The sequence below is a fragment of the Euprymna scolopes genome, chromosome 3 (assembly GCF_053919585.1).
Source record: "Euprymna scolopes isolate OS-2025 chromosome 3, ASM5391958v1, whole genome shotgun sequence".
In the NCBI taxonomy this organism is placed as follows: domain Eukaryota; kingdom Metazoa; phylum Mollusca; class Cephalopoda; order Sepiida; family Sepiolidae; genus Euprymna; species Euprymna scolopes.
Window position 1 is genome coordinate 128,440,451 of NC_136484.1, and position 23,907 is coordinate 128,464,357.

Below are 23,907 nucleotides of genomic sequence, written 5' to 3' on the forward strand. Positions count from 1 at the left end.
TTTCGTTTAAAAAATAATGTCGTTTGGACCATTTACAGTAATGCTTCTCCAAATCATAACTGATTTTTCTCCACCAAATTTTACATTATGAATTACATGTGATCAATCATACTTGGTGGCTTTTTAGTTGATAAACGTTTCGTTTACCGTCATTTCCATTAATATAAAACTTTGACTCATCAGAAAAATAATAAATTCTCCTAAAAAAAAAAACTTTCCAATTCAAACCATTTTTTGACTAAAATAAATCTATTTTTATGAGTCTGTGCAAGCTCGGGTTTTCTTGCAGCCTCATAACATAAAATACATTTGGAAGAAAGTGCCGTTCTAACTGTGGAATTTGATACTTCCTTCGTTTTCTGCATTCTGATGATTCATAAATGTTTGTTTCATCTGAAAAAGGTATTCTACTGGCGGAGGCGGCTATCATACGTATGTCATTTTTTTGTAAACATTTTTCCTACCATACTTATATGACAACCAGATCGTTTGTTGGGGAGATTGTCGGGAAACATCCTGGAAACGGGCCCAAGCTCTCCGAAGGAATAAACGATATTGAACGATAGGCTCGTGGATGAGAGAACCATCAAGTTCGATATGGTGTCGGCTAAAACCGGCTGGCATGGGTCTTAATGTTGGTGCCATTGCGGTCAGAGTTATATCATCATTGTTGATAACAGCAACTGTTGGGCTGAAATTGAACTGTGCTAGAATAAGCAAACAACAAACAAGACATTTTTTTTATATAAAAATAAAATAATTTTTTTTTACAATTAAAAGAAGTATTTAACTTTGAACCCCATTTTCGATCGTCCGTCGTCGACCAGCGCAAAACTACTATATGTGTCGCTAGCATGCGACTGTCTGTCGCACAGAAGATCCAAGCTTCGGCTGTCTAAAACAATACAATTTAATATCCTCTCTTTCTTCATTGAAGAGAAAGAAAGGCAGTGAAGAGAGAGAGAAAGAGAGAGAGAGAAAGAGAGAGAGAGAGAGAGAGAGAGAGAGAGAGAGATTCATACATAACACCTGAACATTGTTTAGTTTTTAAGACCTCGATGGCGAGTTCTTTTTGGGTTTGACCTTTTGAATATGATGTCTCAGTTCGTTTCGCCTTATTTGAATATTATAAACAACTGTCACTCTTGGCTCGAATCATTTCACAACAGTTACTGAAGCCGTCATGTTCTTTTTCTATAATTTTTTTGCAATTTGATTTACATTTTTACCATGGACGTAAAGTTGTGTCATTTTTGCTTTTTTTATTTTCTGTCATATTTCTTACCATTTTAAGATATCATTGATATTTTTTCATTTTTTTTTTGTTTTGTTTGGAAGGAAAGTTAAAATTTTAAATTATACTGGTGAAATAAAAAAAATAATAATTTTAGTGTGGTTTATATATCCTTTAAATTAATTTATTTGAATATTTTTATTCATTTTTATTTTTGTCACTTTAAATAAAACGTTTAAAAAAATTAATTTTTTGGTACAACACCTTTTTGTTAAATTTCTAAAGTGGTTTTAAGCTGACAATATTTTAAATGAATTTAATTAATCTTTTTAGATTTTTAGGGAAATCTTTCTATATACAAACAATATTTTGAAATGCTCCATTTTTATGTTGAAACGTAAGCTTAGATATCATTTTTTAAATAAAAGGCATATTTCCTCTAAAGATTTTTAGTGCAATTCTTTTGGCGTTGACTGTATAATAAGAATATAAAGAAGCAAACCTAGTAATGGCATGATAAATTATTTTATTAAATGTAGCGAGTTGAATTATATAAAATTTAGTATATTTAAACAATAAATGTTTAAAAAATATGTATATAATAATAAAATAGATCTTCAAAAATCACTAATTAAGAAATTGCGGAACCCCTGAACTGTAGTAAGGTTCTGTGGAATCCGGGTTGAAAAGCTATAGCAATTAGCAATTCAAAAATTGTATTCTTAATTTAAGTACAGCACAATCACGTTGACACACCGGTTCTCGCCAGATCACCGGTTAAGCAACGTTGAGCCTGATCAGTACCAGATGGGTGACCATTTTGGGAAGGCTAGGCGCTGTATGTACCTTCTGGGAAGGTTGGGTGTGGGATCCAGCACCTTTACCCCGTAAAAAGAACTCAGTAACTACAAAAGCATCTACAAAGTTGTAGATGGCCTATGCCCCTTAGGGGCTCAAGGCTATGGATTCTTAATTTGTTGCATAATGCTGCCTTGATTAAATGGAGTTTATGATACATTTTTATTCTATCGATGTCTAGCGCAGAACGGTGACCCCCTTAATATAATAATACAACCTTTATCAAACTGAAATCTACTTAGATAAATACTCTGATTATGAAAGGATGAGGAGGGTCTATCTCCAGCACTTTTCTATATGTTAATGCATATGTCCATTCTACAAATGTCTGTCATATATACAAATTTCCCAGAACAGATACTACATTTTGAGGTATTTATAGCAAAAAAAATAAAATTATATATATATATATATATATATATATATACATATATATATATATATATATATATATATATATATATATATATATATATATATATATATATATATATATTTTAAACAAGTTGGATAAAAGGTCATTAAACATGTAGGAAAAATGGGTGTCGTTATTTATCTTTAGTTTATAGTGATACCCAATGGCGAAAGAAGTGTATTTTAGTTAGAGTTTCATGTTTGACAGAACTGCATCATCAGATGAATTTATTAAAATTACTATGTTTTGCATTTTCAGCAGTTGGACGATCCCACCTATTAAAAAGATATAGATATATAAAGTAGATGATCACATCTTTTAAAAAATGCTTTATCATATAGATATATACAGTAGAGGATCTCATCTTTTAAAAAGCGTTCTATTATACACATATATGCGATAGACGAGTTCATCTTTTAAAATGTGTTATTATATAGGTATATAGAGTAGACTAATTGAATCTATTGAAAAATTAATTAAGAACATTGATTTTTGTTTTAATTGACAGAGAAATGGAAAACTATAATGCCATTTTGATCACACATTGTTTTACTAAAGCCAATAGCTTTTTTTAAGAGCTGATTGTTAATTACATATTTTTTTACGTCATGCACTGAACCACACTTTGAAGTATAGACAACAGTTTTAGGCCTTTTTCAAAACAAAAGAATAAAAACACTTCTCATGACCCAGTTATGACCGTTTTCCTCTATTCAACCAAACGCAATGTTTTGATATAGTAAAAGACAAAAGAGAAATGACTACATTGGCTAGAAATGAGTTCATATCTAAATATTTCAGTAAGAGAAATGCTTACATTAAAACAGCATAATGAAAAACAATGACATAAGTGTAATAGTCAGTTATAAGTTATCTCCCATTATAGAACTCTTCAGAAATAGAAACAAAACTTCACCTTATTTCTACTCATGGACTGCGCCCAGTTCGGACATGTAAACGCACAGATACTAAAATAATGAAGTGAACACTAAAAGTGTTCTCTCAATTCCTGGCTTCAGCCTTGTCTTGAAAGCAGTGTATGGTGTATGGTGTAATAATTATAAATTATCTTCCTTTATTATATCCTTACATCATCAACGCTCTGATCCCCATCTGGCATCAATTGTAATGGATGGCTCTCGTCTGGATGAGGCCCCGTGTTTTGACAAGCTTCTGGGTTTGACCTTTACTCCTGATCTTAAATGGAACACGTACATCAAGTCTGTTGCCAAGGTCGCTGGGAAAAATGGTGGGATCCTTCTACCGCTCCAGAAGATATCTCACTACTGATGCAATTCTCTATCTATATAAAAGCTAAGTACGTCCAAGGATGGAATACTGTTGCCATATCTGGGCAGGAGCTGCAAAAAACAGTCTATCCTGCCTTGACAGAGTATAAAATAGACTTCGTGGCTTAGTAGGAGATGCCCTTTTCTCTACCTTGCAACCTCTCTCCCACAGAAGAGACGTTGCGAGCCTATCCTTGTTTGATCGTTATTTCCATGGCAGGTGCTCGTCTGAACTCCAATCTCTGGTCCCCCCTCGCCAATCTTTCATGAAAAACACCTGTCTAGCTGAATCCACTGTGAAAAATTTCCCCCACTCTATATCTGTGCCTAAATCAAAACGTGGATTCCATGAACAAAGCTTCTTTCTTAGAACTGCACGCCTGTGGAACTCTGTTCCGTCTGCCTGCTTCCCTCCGGACTACAACTTGGATGTCTTCAAGTCCAATGTTAACAAATTCCTAATGAACCGCCCCCTTAAGTAAACACTTCATCAAATCTCCACACTAGCGTAATGTACTTGCAATAACCCTTATCCCTGAGTGGCTTCCGGGCCTTGATAAGTGGTGATCACTGTGTAAAAAAAAACAAAAAAAAAACCTCTTCACTGACATTAATGGGAAGAAAAGGAGGTGACAGTAGTCTAGTGGTTAATGAGACGGACTGACGATCTGGTTGTCTGAAGTTCAAATCCAGTTTATTCCATAAAAATCACTTTTACTTAGGATGTTGGCAACCTTTACATGATCCCTGCTATAAACACTCGACGTCTTTCTAGAAAGAATTCTGACTAGAAAAATATCTGGAGAAACCAATGCCAACAATAGAATCTTCGGATTCATATGATATTATAAAGATGAATAGGAAGAAAGAAAAAATCTCAAAAATTAGAACAGTTACGCAGTGTGAATCACATGAGCTTGAACAACACTTTATATTTGGTATAAACAGCTAATCTGCAACAATATGCGAAACAATGGATGAAGAAAAAATACAGATTCATGAAAGTGGTTAAAAAAAATGTGATTGAAAATTCTGACAAAACTGGAACAATTAAAAGCTGGTGAAAAAAAAAAAATGGGTAATGAAAGCTGATGTACATTGATGCAATCAAGTATCATATAAGAGAGAAAAAAATAGGTCTGGGGGACACATAGTCTGACAGAGACGCAATGAAGAAGTACGGGGTCAGAGGTTACAATAATCCGAGTAATATTCAATCGTCTTGTATGGAAACTGAAAAATAAAAATCACCATTTTTTTTTTAAATAAAATATTGTCCTCGTTTTATTCCTCCAAGGGGAATAACCTGCCTCTAACATAAACGAAAGTGTGAACCAACTCATCTTCCCCAGATGAAAAATAAGTTCAAGACAATTGAAATTCAACCCCTATAATGCAACATATGTTAAGTAAAATAATCTTTAAGATCAGAAAAGTGGGTAGTTTGAATTAATAAAAAAAAAAAGGAAAGGAAACATGAGATTCCACTTACCCTACGAGGGAATAAAAAGTGGTAACAGATGCCTTCTTTTATGAAGATGATAGTAAAATAGACAGAAGTGATAAATTATGGGAAGTGAGGTGGGGGTGAGGGTTACAAGATATAAAATCCAAGAAAAGAGAGGGGTAGCGAAATTAGTTTGTGTGAACTAACAAGGTAGGTGACAGTTAAAAAGAAGACCAATAATAATAATAATAATAATAATAATAATAATAGTAATAATAGTAATAATAATAATAATAATAATAGTAATAGCTATGGCCCGTCATTTTTCTACTTCTATCACAGGAAGTCTTCACTTCTATTGCGACCTCTATTAGCAAGTGCGTAACTACAAGGCTCGTTCTAAAGTAAAGCCTCCTATTTTTTTAACTCAAACCGTTGAAAGGCTACGAAGACGACAGTGATACTATTAAAACGAGCGACATTTTGTGCTCTAGAATTTATTTTTCTTACATAATCACCACCATTCTCAATACACATTTCCAGGAATTCAATGACACATCTCTGCTTTTGATGCATGTCCATGACAGGGGTTGCTTGCTTAGAGTCTCACACCGTCAATATCTGTAACAGAGAGATGAAACTTTCATGTCATGAGGGAAAAATAGGAGACGTTACTTTTGGAACGCACAGTGCATGTCTGTATGCGTATGTATGTATGTATGTATGTATGTGTTTGTATGTATGCATATATGTATGTGTCTGCATGTATGTATATTTGTATGCATATACATATGTATATGTGTGTTTGTATGTATGTATGTATGATTATATATTGTGTGTTTATATGTATGTATGTATGATTATATATGTATGTGTGTGTTTGTATGTATGTATGTATGTATGTGTGTGTATGTATGTATGTATGTATGTATGTATGTATGTCCAAAGGGCGAATGAACCCTCTTTCTGGGTCAATGGCCAACTAGCACCGTGTATATTTGCGTGTGTATATGTGTGTTGGGGTGGAGAGGGTTCCCGCAAGGCAACCTTTCTAGGAGAAGCAAATCTCTGATATAAAAAAAACATAAAGCGGGAAACCAGTACCCACATTAAGCTAGTCTGCAGTTTAATTTGTTGCTAGCTATCTTGCTCTTGCTTGTTGCTGGATCTCAACATTTTGAACCGAGAGAGAGACTTAGCTGTTGTACAAAGCTAAGACTCTGTAACATCATCTGTGTATAGATACTCTCTCAGGCATTTGTCTATTAAAATGGTCCTGTGGCAATGGAAGTCATTTTTGGGCTCATGGACTTTAAGTGTCTGAGGGAGTGGCACTCGTCTGACAAGACGTTGCAATCATCATGTATGTATGTATGTATGTATGTGTATATGGTGGTCAAGGTCTGGTGTGGATCTGTGTTAAAAGCACACAGATGTCTTAGCATCATACTGTGCTTCTCCCACACAAATCAATCCCACGTGCATGTCGTGACCACTGCCATGCAGACGGGTTCTGATGAACGGCAAGTGTCCTGCACCGTATAACTGGACCTCCATTACCTTGTAGGTCAAGGCTTTTTAACCAAAGGCTAAGGGTGAGGTAACCCTGATAGAAATCTCCAGAGGAGCTTAGGCCCTGTAAGCTGCAGCATACATGACCCACCAGTTTATGGAATATGCTCTGGTGTTCAGCAACCTAAGTCCCAGTCATGGATCAAATGGCATGATGGGGGAGAGGACTCCATAAGCCGTGGTAAAGGCAACCTCTCTAGGAGAAGGAAAACCCTGATATAAAACCTGCGGTGACTGTTGCATCCAATGATGTTAACTTGCTCTTCTTTTTGGTTCAATGTGGCAGTTGTTCAGAGAGTGGGATTGTCTCGGTGCAAAGTCTTTCCACGCTATAAAAAGCTTCAAGCACAGGCATTACTTGATATGTAATGGAATACACATTTTACATCAGTGTATCTCGATAACGAAAAGGCTGGCTGTAGCCTAAAACGGCAAACAGACACTGAATGAGGTCTGAAGCGGATATAGGCGTCAATAGCAATAAAGTCTCTGGAACATTCACGGTTCGGTCCGACAGGTGTTCAGGGCGCTACAGCCTGGACCTGGTCATTGGCAGATGAGCAGGACTATAGAAGGTTCATAGAAGTGACCGTCCGGCATGTGCTTCTGGTGGCACTCATGTCTGCCTCATTTGAGCCAGAGATGTATTAAGTAATGGCAATACTCGAGAACAAGTTTGCTGACATCATGTGTATTTGTATATATGTATGCATGATACTAAATTAAATGTTGAGTTTTTTGGGACCAAAGAAGGACGTTGTTTCCACCTGTAAAATCGGATAAATTGAGAATTAATACTTGCAATGAAAAAGAAAATGTCTATTTAGCATACTTAGCTTGAATTTGAAAAAAACGCTACATTTTGAATTGATGCTTAACGAATTTAATTATACTCTGTTTTGTTTTTTGTTACCGCTATTTATCAAGGTCAAAAGGACAAGGGTTAATCATATAAAATGCTTGTCAGTTGAGAGATGAAGGACCTTATTTGAGTGATGAAAATAATTGATGAAATGAACCAACTTTAAATACCTATGAGGATAGTTCATGACATTATATTTGAAGAAAGAACTATGCTGTAATCTGCAAGGAAGTAGTCTCGTGGTAATATGTTCCACGGAGGATAAGCCCTTGCAAAGAAGTTCTGTTGATGCTAGGCACTCGGAGGAAGGGGGAAAAGTTTCTTTTTCTGTTGTGGCAGAAAAAAACGAGTGCTTCCTTTACATGGAGGAATCAGAGATTGAAGTTCAATTGAGTACCATCGATGGACTGTTATTAGAAATTTGTTCAAATTTGACTTGAGTAAACTGATTAAATTTGTTTTTTTCTTCTTTTTTCTGTCTCTAACTAGAGAGATGAGTGAATGGAGTGCACGTGGTTTAGTAAGTGGAGCCAGAGTATGAATGTATCATCCACATATCATAGCCACATAATTGGTTTCAGTGGTGCTGAGCTTATTGGCAACTCCTCAAAACGTTCCATGTATATGTTGGTTGGTACTGGGGACAATGATGAACACATTGATAAACTTTTTTGTTGAAAAAATACAAGGAACTAGCTCAACATTACAGTAAGCTACCACACTTATATGGTCTTCCAAAAATTCACAAAGACGACATCCCATGAAGACCCATCGTCAATGCCCGAGGCTCAATGCCATTTCCTAGTTGATATAATGAGTCCAATCATAGGCAAGATCCCATCATATGTCCAAAACTCATTTTGTTGAAATAATCAAGGATGGTTAGTCTGGATGTGGGGAATCTGTTCACCAAAGTACTTACTGAGAATTAACCTACATCCCAATTAACAACAGAATGGAGATGTTGTCCTTCTGTGTTGTAGAGACTATACATTTCATGTTGGGAACCAACATATATCAACAAGAAAAGGTCTAGCAATGAGTTCACCACTGTCCCAGTACTAAGCAATATATACATGGAACATTTTGAGGAGTTGGCAATAAGCTCAACATCACTGAAATCAACTATGTGGCTATGATATGTGGATGATACATTCATACTCTAGCCCCACCAGGAGGACATCCAAAATTAATAGCATTTGGGAACTTCTAATTGTAGGAAAAACAAAAATTGTACACCCTCAAAAATTTTGGCGACGGAAAGGAGATAATCCCCTATGGATTTTTATTAGAGTTGCCCTCCTTTGTTCAACCAATTTTTTTTGCATGTACGAAACCAAGGCCCAAAAATCAGAGAACAACTCCAAGAATACAAAAATATAAGTTTTTTTCCTTTCTTTTGAAAGACAAAAACCAACATGCCTGATGACAGCCGAAGGCTACATCAACTGAAACGTTGCAAAAATAACACTGAAGATAAGAAAAATAGTCCAATCAAAACAAGTAATATAAAAATTTTAATTAATAAATTGATTAAAATTACAGCTTCACATTGAGGGAGCCGGAGGTTTAACGGTGAATACTATGTTTTTGCATATTATTTGGATTCTTTGGACTACTATTCTCATCTTGAGTGTTATTTGCACAACACTTTGGTCAATATAACCTCCAACTTTCTTCAAACTTGGGAATCTTTTTGCTGAACTTGGGAATCCACACAGAATTTCGAACAGAACCCTTTATTTAATCCACAAGGGTAGCATGCTCTTGTTCCGTCAGTCATGATTGGGTAGAAGTCCTAAGTAATGTGTAATTGTATTTTTTGGGTGTTGTCTGCACTGACAATTGAACCTCCAACCTCCAGAAGAACATAACTTTTACAACTGAATTTTACAAGAACTTTATCCACTGTAGCACAGGTCCTTGCGGAATAATCAATTAAAACTCCAGAACTGTACTATTTTTATATTTTCCACTCTGAGAGCCAGATGTGAGGATGCTCTTTTCTCGGCAAGCAAGTATACCTTTGAAAAAAGTTCAAGACAGTCTCAGTATTAAACTATATTTTAAGCAACTTAACTAATGAAGCTCTATGTCATAGAAAGAATATACAGCAGAGCATTTAAGCACAATTAAAGGAAACACATATTGTTAGAGAATGGATCAAGAGAGAAGAGGAGGTGTGTAAATTATATTGAGACACGTTGACCGGAAGTCAGGATCAGCTGATCGGATTGCGTGTGAGTCACATGATCAGCTTAGCTGAATTGTGAGATTTGGTTTAGACTTAGAAGAGGATGGACAGCTTCGCCGTTGTCTCCTCCCCTTCACTGGGGGGGGACGCTGACGTGTGTAGAAACGAGACCAAGAGAAACTACGCAAGCCAAAGATTCACTTTCTATCTTCTGTGAGACATCTGGAAAGTGAAATAAACTATAAAACCAATTCCTTGTCTTGGAGTGATTGAATCTTTGTCCAAAACAGGTACCAGGTCTTCCCTCCAAGACGAGATGTTTTCAGATGGACCAACATCCAAGACGCAGAAGATATGTTGAAAATACATGTACCACACACACACACACACACAACAACAACATATGGACAAATAGACAGAAAAACTAGATGATCACACGCAGCGTTAAGTCTGACTAAACGATCACACACGGTCCCCTTTATTAGAGATAACTACGCAACAATATTTTCATTGCTTACTTGTTCAAGCTGACCATAAGTTCATCCGTCCTGTCAATCATGCGATGCCTCCGTTCAATCTCAAAATACAATGGCATCCCTTGTATGGGTAGCTGCATGTGAAATTATGCAGCAACGGGTGCATAACCCCTAATGACACCTCTCATGAATTGGAACTGCTTGAATCCACTGGGAAGGAGAAGTTCAAGACGGCTGGAAACAACACCGATACAAGCAGAGAGCACATACAGCACCTGGAATTTGTACTGACCAGGCTCAACATTGCTTAACTTCCGTGATCAAATGGGAACTGGTATGTCATACTGTATAACCAATTACACCTGGAAACTATTGCTACAATTCAATTTAAAAGTATATTACTGCAAGGAAATAAACACAAGATAGTCTTCCTATTTTTTTAATTAATATGTTTTTTTTATTTAAAAAAAAACAAAATATATAAAGATATACACAAGATGTATCCAACAAATAAAACTATTTTCGGATTTTCAAAATTAGTTTCAAAATAGCAGACCATCTGACATATCCATATTTGATTCTGACTGCCCTTTTGAGGGAGGTGTTTCCTTATCATATGTTATTAGACAAATATATCATATTTTGCTTCAGTATTTTCTGAAAATACTTATTCCAGCTAAGAAAGCTATTAGAGCGGAAATTTTCCTTTACTAACCGAAACAAATTATTGAGAGATTATTGTGTGCAATTATACTGAGATTTCTTCTTTGAGTTCTTGAAAAATAAATATACTAATTGAATGTGAAGGAAAGGAGGTGACGGTAGTTTTATGGTTAATGCAGCCTTTTTTTTTTTTTTCACTAATTAGTCACTCAAGGATAAGAGTTAAAGAGATTGTGAGTTAGACGATGATCACCACCACAAGAGAACTGGAAACAATGAATGGAATGGTCAGAAGATTACTACTGTTGTCATCCTTCCGTCAAGATAGACAATGAAGAATCGAGCCTGACGGTTGCCATGAGTGGTGGCAACTGTTGCTGTGACTGAGCACACCGATGCGGGAATGGCAGATTCTGTTGCACTTTCTGCAGGGATACCCTCCATCAGGCTCTGCCGATTCCGCTACTAATGCTGCTGTTTTGCATCTGCCATTCTTCTCCTCCCACTGTTCATTTTTTCTCTCCTTGCTCAGCTGAACACACTTCTCGACTTTGACTCTCCAGGAGTCCTGGTCTGCAGCGTAGGATTCAAGGTCAACAGGGTTGATGTTGCCGGATTTTAAGTCCCTTTTGCACACATCCTTAAATCTGAGGAGTGGTTTACCGGTTGGTCTACTGCTGGTTGAGAGCTCACCATACAGGATGTCTTTGGGAATTCGGTCATCCTACATGCAAATGACATGCTCTAGCCAGCGCATATGTCTCTGAGAGAGGAGGGCAAACATGCTTGGAAGATTTGTTTAGCAAGAACGTCTTTGTTCGGAATGCGGTCCTGCCATGTAATACCTAAGATATTTTTTATATTGCGCAGATAGAAGGTGTTTAGTCTGCGCTCTTGATGCTTGTAGAGGGTCAGAAGATTACTTCAGAGGAAATAATTATCCAAGAGGACAACTCAATAGTTTTTTATTTTGTTACATTAGACTTGTAAACGATCATCTTGTAGTCAGTTGGTAAACTGTCTTGTGGCAGGAATGCTTTAGGAAAGAAACTTTGTTCATGGGAGTTCTGTTTGGTTTTTATACATGAGAAGAGAGAAAGGAAAGTTTTTGCTGTGAATGTTTTATGAGGGGGGGGGTAGACCAAGGATTGAAACTCAGTCAATCACTTACCATGAACATAATGATAAGTTATAGAGAAAGGCTAGCAACGTCTCTTTTGTGGTAAAGAAGCTGTAGGAACAAGAAGAAATCGCCTTCCCACTAGATTTCAAAGTCGGTTTTGTCATCAGTCAAGGCGCTCCCAGTGGCACTTCTTAAGATATGACAGCAGAACTGATTCTTGTAGAGGTAAAGGATTCCACCAGGAATATTCCAGCATATGTACATAGGTGTTTCTCATCTCCATATTAATTATATTGTAGCTTTGGACATGAGGTACTAAAATGAACGTTTGAAAAATTCCTATCTCGCAAAATATTTTGATTAAAAAAATTAAAGTCATCATTTGTTTGTAAACGTGGCAGTCATTTCTCTATTACTCCTGGGTAATGCCGGGTAGTACAGCTAGTTATTATTAAGATAGATTGACAAATATCTCCTGAACTTAATCCCCAAAATTTACTTCATGTTGCAATATTTTTGGCATGATAGAGTATCAGAAATAAAATAGACCAACTTTTGTTAACGTCTTCAGTGATATCTACTCGTCTTAATAGGAGAACACCACTTCGTTTATGCTGATCGTGACTGGGTTAATTCTTTGCCTGGAAAAGTTTCTCCAACTGAATTTATACTGCTATTTTTTTTTTTTTTTTTTGGCTTGAAACTATATTTTTCCATTTCAAGAATGGTTCTACTCTCAAAACTTAATAATTCTTTAGATCATGGCCTGCTTGTTTATGAAGTATGAAAAGTTTACACAGATAATGCGTTGATAATATTGGTGTGTGTATGTAACACCTGACTGAATGAGTGGACAGCTGGGTAAAGATTTTTACCTTACAAGTTGTTTCTCCATTTTGAGACAAGATGTTGTAGCTGTTATATATTGATTCTCCCGTTTTAGTTCAGTGATCAGCTAAAGACTGTCAGTCCTCTTCATGCTCAATTGTTTTGTTAATTAAGTGTCGACTAGGTGATTTTTTTATTTATTGCCTGCATGATCAGAAAGGTAACATTTGATCCGGACAAAGATTATTATTGCTATTACTTCCAGAAAGCAACAGATCGATTTTTTTTTCACACGTGTATTTTGTTAGTTAGCTTGTGGGCTGTTTCCCTGTTTTTTTTTTGTTTTTTTTGTTTTTTTTTGTTTGTTTGTTATCAATGGTGACACTATCATGTCCAAGGATGCATTTCTATATCGAATCTTGGTTTAAGGCAATATTGTAATAATATATACATCGTAGTCACAGACGTAGTACAGGGGTCATGAATGTTGCTTTATCAATAGCTTTTTTCTACTGCTGTGAATATCAATATTTGATTCTGACTATCCTTTTCAGGGGAGGTGCTTCCTTATTATATGTTATTAGTACAAATATATCATATTTTGCTTAAGTTTTTTCCCCAAAAAACTATCATTAGACTTGTAAACTTTAACTAACAAAGTTCTACATCATAGGAAGAATATACAGCACAGCATTTAAGCACAATCAAAGGAAACACATATTTTCCTTGCTTACTTGTTCTAGCTGACCATAAATTCATCCTTCCCGTCAGTAATGCGACTGACAAAAGTGTGATATTGATGTCACTGGTCCAAACAGTAAATATTGGTTGACATTACGTCCCCGTTTTGTCAGTAAAAAAAAATGTTTGGTAGAAAGAGTCTGCAAGCTGAAAGGATTAACTAAACAAGAATTGGACAAGATATTATTTGTATCTTAGAAAAAAATATTATTTACTTTTTAGATTTCATTTTATCAATCATGCTTTATATAATTTATATGCAGTCAGGCATTCATCTGTTTCAGTCGGTGGTAACTGCAAGACTGAATACCTGTCTTGCAAAGAGAAAAAAAAACTGTCATTCTAACAACTTTCCTCCCCTACTCGCAGATTCACCTCTGTTCAATGGTTCCGAGAACAGTATTGGGTGATATTTGTGTTTATTTGTTTACGACTATCGTGGTCTAAGGTGTATCTTTGTATTGAATCTTAGATTAAGGCAACATTGTGATATATAAATTAATTAATCATTAAATTACTTCACTGTGTCACGCAGGTTTAAAACTACCGAACTATTTTTTTTTGTTGTTGTTTTTGTTGTTATTGAATATAAAGATTCACTGAGAGAATGCTTCATACTCAGCGGTACAAAAATAAACTCATGTCTTTTTAAGTGTATCCTTAAGTTTATCTCTGTTGCAGGGATGATGCAGATTTTGACGTTCAGTTCATTTTGCAACTGGGTTTTTTTTTTCTTTTTTTTTCTTCTTCTTTTTCTTTTTTTTTTTTTTTGTTTTTTTTTTGTTTTTTCTTTTTAAACTAATGAATAAGCAACTCCAGAATTAGGATTAATATTATGGAATGATTATCAGTTGAAATATAAAGAACCTAATAATAAGGGGATTGAGAATGATTGCCGGGATGAAGCGAGTTTCAATACTTGTGAGGACAGTTCATAATCCATTAACATTGAATTTGAAGACGATTATCTTGTTATCTAAGTGGAAATTCCATGATAATTACTGTGATGTCCACCTTACAGATTACAATGAATTCTTTCACTTACTATAAAAACCATGAGAGTATGTCTCGCTACATTATGCACAAGTCATGCACACTTGGCAGTCAGAATGACGTATAACCACTTCTCTTTATTTATTGTATTTTTCTTTTCTTTTTCTTTTTTTTTCAATATATTTTGTTTCCACTAAAAATTTCTTTTTTCGTTGTGGTAGAAAATGAGTTTTTGCTGTAAATGACATACAAAAGAAGTCAAAGATTGGAACTAAGTTGTGCACTTTTTTTTTACTGAAAATAATGATAGAGTAGAGAAAGACTAGTTACTTTTATTTCATAAGAAAAGGATTGTAGGGAAAGAGACGAAATCATCACTCACTAGATTTTGAAGTGAATTTTGAATGATTATGCAAATATATTCCAAAAATCTGCCTTCATTTGAGTGAATTTGTCTGTAAATAGATATTTCTATTCTTCTACTGTTTCTTTCATTTCAATATATCTATCCATCTATTCATCTGTCAGTTAAATTCTCGTTTGAACAATTAATTTTCTAATGTTATTCTCACCAAGCAGGGCATATTGGCACTGAGACGTTAGGGCTACTGGGATTAGGACCATATTTATAAGGGACATCCTAAGTGTGGAAATGTGCAGCAAGGTGTTTGTTCACATTATATTTATTCTTTTATGTTTGTACAGTCGGGGAAACATGAGCAAGAAGGAAATTTCAAAGTCAAGCGGTCTGAGTAAATAAGCTATTAGAATAGAAAGTTTTCTAGCATATGGCTAGACTGTTGAATATTCATAACTGAAACTTGGTCAAACATAGACTGACGTTTATTTGTACAAAATATGATTGTATTTCGAAAAGGATTGTAAATTTTATTAATGATTCTATTTTTCTATGGAGAAATGAATCATCGTCGGGTTATGATTGGTCAACAGCTTAGCAACACTGTTATTATCTAAAAAAATAAAAACAGAAGTTAGTCATGAGAGTCTGTATTATCGCCTGACAATGTAAGGATGGGTGAAAGTCTTATCTAGGCTTTACCTCTTTATATTGTATGAAATATTCTCAAAGTTATGCTAGAAAAACTATTTATCAGACCAGGTTTGAATTTTAGATGGTGATTATATTCCTAGAATGGCTGATTTGATTTGCTTCCATGACACTTCAAAAGTAATTTTAAAGACGTTTTTAGGCTAAGTATTTTCTGTTTTGAATAATAATAAAAATAATAAGAAGAAGAAGAAGAAGAAGAAAAACTAAACCACATTATTATTTTTAATCTAAACACCAAATCTAATTTGTTTTAGTGTTATGCCTATCCACTTGTATATTTGTGAGTTACATGATATCAAAGAGTATTCTTGGGGAGGCCTCATGTTTTGACAAGCTTCTGCCTTGACTTTTACTCCTAATCTGAAATGGAACACATGCATCAAATCCGTTGCCAAGGCCGCTGGGAAAATGGAGGGATCCTTCTATCGATCCAGTAGATATCTCACTACTGATGTAATTCTCTATCTATATAAGAGCCAGGTACGTCCAAGGATGGAGTACTTTTGCCACATCTGGGCAGGAGCTGCTAGAAAGGACTTGTCCTGCCTTGATAGAGTTCAAAATAGACTTTGTAGCCTCGTAGGAAATATCCTTTTCTTTTCCCTGCAACCTCTTTCTCACAGAAGAGATGTTGCGAATTTGCCTTTGCTTTATCATTATTTTCATGGCAAGTGCTCGACTGAGCTTCAATCTATGGTCCCCCCTTGCCAAACTTTCACAAGAAACACTCGTCTAGCTGAAAACACTATCAATAATTCCCCCCCCCCACTCTTTATCTGTGTCTAAACCTAAACGTAGATTCTATGAACAAAGCTTCTTTCTTAGAACTGCACGCCTGTGGAACTGTCTTCTGTTTTTCTGCTTTCCAGCTAACTACAATATGGTTGTCTTCAAGTCCAATGTGAACAAGTTCTTGATGAGCTGTTCCACTTAACAAATTCACCGAATTTCCATTACTAGCAATTACTATATTGTTCAATTGACTACTGTACACTCTTTAACCCTTATCCTCGAGTTGCCTCTGGGTCTTAATAAGTGGTGATACCTATGTAACAAAAAAAAAAGAAAAAGATACAAAAAGTTTGGAAAAATCGGAAGTTGAATTTCCATCCAAACATCGACCTTGACTAAACTGCTGCATGTCAAACATAAAGGTTATACAACTGTATAAGATGTGAGACTTCATTAGCTACAATATGAGCCAAGTAGTAAGTTTCTATAATGGACAGAACCAAAATTATGGCTAAAAGTGTCATTTTTTTACTTTTTCCCTAACCAATTAAATCAGTTTGAAGTTAGACCATGACCAAGATTTTGACCAAGTTTAATGAGTGGTCAAGTGAAATGAATCCTAACCTGTACACAAACAAACAAACAAAGTGACAGACCAACAAACAAACTCGACCAAAGACATAATCTCCTTGCCGGAAGTAGTCAGTCAGTAGTTTTGTATATGTATACATCATTTAGTTACTTCAGAATTCAATTATCAAAGTTGGCATTAGTGTTAAGATTTTTTTTGTTCTTTCTCCATTCTCTGTTTGCTTCCAAATAAATATGTGTATGTATCTCTAATTATATATAAAAGGCACTTTGTCTGTCTGTATGTGTGTGAATTTGTACCCTATGAACTACAAAATGACAGGGCCGATGTTTTTTTAATTTCACACAAATGTACTTAATGCGTCTGGGAGTGTTCTTAGATAGAGTTTATTTTTTACATCAGGATGTCTCCAATAAGTATTGAAAATTGATAATCGAAAAAATCCGAATAAAGAAGAAACAGTTCACTTTTGCTCAAAGTTAACACCCTTATACAGCTTAACATCACAAGTGTATTTGAGAAGTTTTATCACAACACAAGTAAAAGAGCATGGCGTATAAAATCAACAGTAGGATCTTTGATAAGACAGAGGCGCGTTTGAAATGAATGTTTCTGTTTAGAGCACAACTGAACCATAATACTTGACTTTTGCATTTAAGTTTTGACAAGCTTCTGGGCTTGACCGTTACTCCTGATCTTAAATGGAACACGTACATCAAATCTGTTGCCAAGGCCACTGGAAAAATGGTGGGTAGATATCTCACTACTGATGCAATTCTTTATCTATATAAGAGCCAGGTACGTCCAAGGATGGAATACTGTTGCCACATCTGGGCAGGAGCTGCTAGAAAGGACTAGTCCTGCCTTGAAAAAGTTCAAAATAGACTTCGTAGCCTCGTAGGAGATATCCTTTTCTCTTCCCTGCAACCTCTATCTCACAGAAGAGATGTTGCGAGTTTGTCTCTGATGTATCGTTATTTTCATGGAAAGTGTTCGACTGAGCTTCAGTCTATGGTCTTCCCTCGCCAAACTTTCACAAGAAACACCCATCTAGCTGTACACACTATCAATAATTCTCCCCACTCTTTATCTGTGCCTAAACCTAAACGTAGATTCCATGAACAAATCTTAGAACTGCACGCCTGTGGAATTGTCTTCCGTTTTCCTGCTTTCCAGCTGACTACAATATGGTTGTGTTCAAGTCTAACGTAAACAAGTTCTTGATGAGCCGTTCCATATAAGTTAACAAATTTACCGAAGTTCCATTACTAATGATTACTATATTGTCCAATTTCTACTGTACACTCTTTAACCCTTATCCTCGAGTGGCCTCTTGGACTTGATAATGTGGTGATGTCTGTGTAAAAAAAAAAAACAAAAAAAAACATTATATAAAAATAATTTTATAAAATCCATAGTAGGTTCTCTACAGTGAGCTGCAGACTACAATGTATCATAGATGAAGTCACTGCAGGGGGTCCTGTGAAGTTTCCTCCTGGTGCACTGTGGTGGGTCCCCGACTAGAGAAAGCAATCAATAAATTTGATTGAAAAATGGGCGACTTCACTAATTTCGATGATAATAAAAGTATTGGAAGTGTAGAACATTCGCTGATCCTCATTCAATCCTAAGCAATGGCGGGTTTACCTATATATTTACACATATATTTTATAGATAAATAAATATATATATATATATATATATATATATATATATATATATATATATATTTATAATATTATATATTATATATAGATATATATCTATATATATATTTTTTATAATATTATATATTATATATATATTTATCAAAAATTAAAATTTTCAAATCAGTGTGAGTATATCTTAAATAGGACGGTCCCTTGTGTAAATGTGGTATTGTGGTGACTGTGATGATTCTAATTAAGAGTAGGCTGGGCATTTGTTATTATCTGTGACGAAGGATAACCAATGACACCCTTTTTACCCCCACATTTCTTAATGGCCTTGTGCCTAATTTGTAGTAAATGTTAATTTTTGATATTTCTGCAAATAAATATTTCAACGTGGGCACAACTCATATTAATTGTTATTGTGAATTTACAAGTCAAAACCGGATGTTGTAATAAATGAAATGCGAGACTAGTAAAACATTATCGCAGAAGTAGCAGATGTACTAATTGGAAAGGTTGTATAGAATAATATTGAGAGAGGGGGAGGGGAGAAAGATAGAGGGATATATATATATATATATATATATATATATATATATATATATATATATATATATATATATAGAGAGAGAGAGAGAGAGAGAGAGAGAGAGAGAGAGAGAGAGAAAGAGAGAGAGAGAGAGAGAGAGAGAAAGAGAGAGAGAGAGAGAGAGAGAGAGAGAGAGAGAGAGAAAGTTATATATAGAGAGAGGGGAGATAGAGAAAGAGAGAAAGAGAGATAGAAGGAGAGGATAGCAATACAACTTTGCTAAAAATGTGTAACTATTGTAATAAACAAATCCTCTTCAAGGTGAGCAAATGCACCAAACAATGACACATAAACTAGTAGCCAACCATAACAAGTACACAAAATGAAGTCCATACAAAACAATGATGATCTAAAGTAGATTATCATATATTCTTCATTGATATCATAGCATTGTTGATTATATTTGCGTCCCTAGACATTAGCACATGAACTCGGAAAAGAGAGAACTTGAGTGCCTACAAGAAATAATGCACCTTCTCTAAGTAATGTTACTTCAAGTAGCACCACGAAGCTTGATACTCTACCAAACTAGCTGAATTCTTGTCCTGGAATCCAGTAAGACCAATAGACCAAAAAGAAAGATATAGTATAAAATACATGACCAATCGGAGAGAGGGAAATTATGTTCTTCTATACTAATTGAGTGTTTGAGATGTAAAGGAGAACGTTAAAGCAATTTTCGGATACCACTGCATATCATATAGAAATCAAGTGTTAGTCCCTAGGAAGTGTTAGCCCCATGAACGGACCTCTTGATTTTTGAGAACTTTGGCTGAAGGAGAATGAAACAAAAAAAGAAGGATGCTGGAACATATAGAAAAATGATTGGTTTAATTTGTCTAAGTGGTAGAAATGATGAAAAAGAACTGCAGTCTGGCAGTGGAGATGATGAAGAAGAGGACTCATCGTTTTCTTGATGGGTGGAAGTTTTGTCATTGTCCTTATTTACTTCCCTTCCCAGAAGGGCAGGGTCAGATCAAAGCCGTTTTTTAACATCAATAAAAATCTAGATCCACAAAAGTTGGCAAGGTCGCTAGAAAAATGGTGAGATCCTTCTACTGCTCCAGTAGATATCTCACTGCTGATGCAATTCTATATCTATATACAAGCCAAGTACGTCTAAGGATGGAGTACTGCTGCCACATCTGGGTAGGAGCTGCTAGAAGCAGCTTATCCTGCCTTGACAAAGTACAAAATAGACTTTGTACCATAACTTAGTGGGGGATGCCCTTTTCTCTTCCCTGCAACCTCTTTCCCACACAAGTGACGTTGCTAGCCTGTTTTTGTTTTATCGTTATTTCCATGGCAAGTGCTCGTCTGAGCTCCAATCTCTCGTCCCCCCCTCGCCAATCTTTCACGAAAAACACCCATCTAGCTGAAACCACTGTCAATAATTCCCCCTACTCTTTATCTGTGCCTAAATCAAAACATAGATTCCATTAAAAACGCTTCTTTCTTAGAACTGCACGCCCGTGGAACTCTCTTCCGTTTGCCTGTTTCCCAGCTGACTACAACTTGGTTGTCTTCAAGTCTAACATAAACAAATTCTTGATGAACCGCCCCCTTAAGTGATCCAATTTACCAAATTTCCATTATTAACGATTACTATACGATATTATCCTATTGATTACTGTACACTTAATAACCCTTATCCTTGAGTGGCCTCCGGGCCTTGATAAGTGGTGACCCTATGTAAAAAAAGGGCACATTCTAGATCGGAACAAAAATAAAAATTGTCCCAGTCTAGAACGATTTCTCCTCACTTGCCATGCACAAAACAGATGAAGTGTAGCAGCAGAACAGATACTACATCCTTTTTTTTCTTCATCTGCTCTGCACGATGATTACGCTTGTCAAGCATGCTTTGTTGGCCATTTTTTAAACACTAACGAGTCATCACCTACAAAGGCCAAAAACCACTCGAGGATAAATATTAATGAGATTGTTAGTTGCATGATGAACAATATTATGAGAGGATTGAACACAATGAACGGAATTGGTAGAATTTGATTACTTAAGAGGACAGCTCCACAAGTATTTGCTCACATTTGACTTGAACACGATCATGTTATAATCTGTAGAGAATCAGTCCCGTGGTATTGTGTTCCACAGCATCAATGTTTGGTTCATTTTAACCCAGGAAACCAGTAGCTGGTAGCATCAGACTGATTATCCTTGCCAATACGTCTATGAAGAATTTATAGCAAGCAAGGACGTTCAGTCATCATCCACTGTGACGCAAAGTGAGGATAAAAAACGTTGCATTGCTGCATGTGAAATTACCACTGAATGCCTGCAGATGGCAACCTTCCTCAATGACTTGAAGCAAGTGCTCGTCCTTGTTGACCTCGGTATCGAGGCTGATATAGAATACTTAGTGAACATGCAGTGCTCCACATCTATAAGAAGGACCTCAATCAAAAGGAGATGTCAACATATCCACATTCTATGCTACATGTAAGTTCAACTTGTTGCTAACAACAGTAACAGGGAGGTTACACAGACTGATAACCTGGGTGTACCAAGTTCGAGTCCAGTTCGTTCCACAGAATCACTTTGACCTAGGAATGTTGGCAACCTTCACGTGATCCCTCCTGCAATAACTGATGAATTCTAGAAATAATTCTAGGTAGAAAGATATCGGAGAAATGAATGCCAACAAAAATTATCTGACTCATACAAAAAATGAATGAATGATGCTCAACAACTACAGCAACAAAAGCAGCAGCAGCAGTAGTAGTAGTAGTAGTAGTAGTAGTAGTAGCAGCAGTTTAAACATTTGTATACTCCTATGACACACCCAGAAACTCAAGGATGTTCCATTCCAAATTTGATGAAATTGTGAACAGTAGTGTTAAAAACTATTAAGTGTTCAATGTGTTTAATTATTCATTATTCATTATTATTTTGAGTAGTAGTAGTAGTAGTAGTAGTAGTAGTAGTAGTAGTAGTAGTAGTAGGAGGAGGAGGAGGAGGAGGAGGAGGAGGAGGAGCTTGTTTATCTCTGGCATTCCCAGGATGCTTCATGCAAATTTTAGTTCGATTTTGTCAAGTAGTTTTGGAGCCTATAAGGACAAACGGATAGACAGACCAAAAAAATAAAATGCTCGATTAGAATATAAATCATTATTCAAGCAAGAAAAAAAATACATGCATGAAAAGAAAATGAATAGAAGAAATACCTTCAAGTAATCCATTTCTCCAACTGTCTCCAAGAAGAAATCCACAGTTACAATTGTAGGTGATCCTGTGGAGAAAATTTGAAAGAATCGTCATGAAATTGTCACAAGAAAGTGTTTTTGTTAAATGCAGTGGCAGTTTTTTGTTAGAATCTTTTTTTCGGAAACGAGCGTCAATTTCTGCTTATAATAAACAGGTTGGAGAATTAGAGCAGTGGCATTAATGTGCCGCCGAATGATTATTGGTGCGCCACAAAGTGATAACAGCCAGAAGCCATTTTAATTCCATTTTGTTTAATAAAAACATTTAATTTCTTACTCATAATGACACTGCTCAATTCAAAATCGCCGAATTTCTTGAATCTAAACGTTTCGCACGTATACTTATAATTGGTGCGCCTTTTTTATGCTTTATATTAATGATGAAACGATTACGCGGAACGTCAGTAGTTTTTCAAAATATCTGTAATCAGTATCGGAGCGGGAACGGAATAATTCAGAATCATTTCGATACCAAAACGATACCAGATATTCAATATACGATATGTTGATCTATGTCAATAAAAATTTGCATTATATAATCTTCTCGGCATTTTTTTTTTTATTATTATTATTATCATCATTATTATTATTATTATTATTATTATTATTATTATTATTATTATTGTTATTTTTTTTGTTGTTTTTTTTTTTTTGTTTTGTTCTTTTTTGTTATTATTATTATCTATATATTAATAGGATAGCCTGTCGGTTATTTATTTTGTGTGTCATACTTACATCCAAATGACTGTCGTTTAATTGTTATGGACTTCCATTTCTTGTAATATATAATTTTACCAAGATGTTTCGGTTTCGATTATAGCTGATGGCACGCAAGTCATTTATTTTTTTATAAATAATTTTACCAAGAATTCTTCATAAATTTTGGTTTCAGTTTCGATTAAAGCTAATGGCACTTAAATCATCTATTTTTTTATAAATAATTTTATCAAGAATTCTTCATAAGTTTTTGGTTTCGGTGTCAATTATAGCTGAAGGATATATATATATATATATATATATATATATATATATATATATATATATATATATATATATATATATATATATATATATATATATATATATTCATAAGTTCTGGTTTTGCAGTTTTAACAAAAGAGCTACAACAATATCAGAGCATCTCCATTCACGCTGAACGTCTACAGACCGCCAACATCAATATATTACGTATGAATGAGTCCCCTGTGTAATTTCCATAGGTCCCGCTAGTTATTATTATTATTATTATTATTATTATTATTATTATTATTATTATTATTATTATTATTATTATTGAATTAACGACACACTTGACCTGATGTACTCTGGTGTGAGTAATTTTCTAGCATGGTAA

At 35.2% G+C, this 23,907-nt stretch overlaps 1 protein-coding gene across 4 annotated transcripts in view; it reads right to left on the bottom strand.

Annotated features, from left to right (window-relative positions):
- Nucleotides 1–23,907, bottom strand: part of LOC145258992 (glycine receptor subunit alphaZ1-like) — a 441,610-nt gene that overhangs the window by 52,472 nt on the left and 365,231 nt on the right. For all 4 annotated transcript variants that reach the window (XM_080116658.1, XM_080116659.1, XM_080116657.1 and 1 more), the window contains one exon: nt 22,515–22,579. In XM_080116658.1, the coding sequence (XP_079972784.1) occupies nt 22,515–22,529 (15 nt within the window). In that variant the 5' untranslated portion in view covers nt 22,530–22,579. The remainder of the gene's footprint in view (nt 1–22,514; nt 22,580–23,907) is intronic.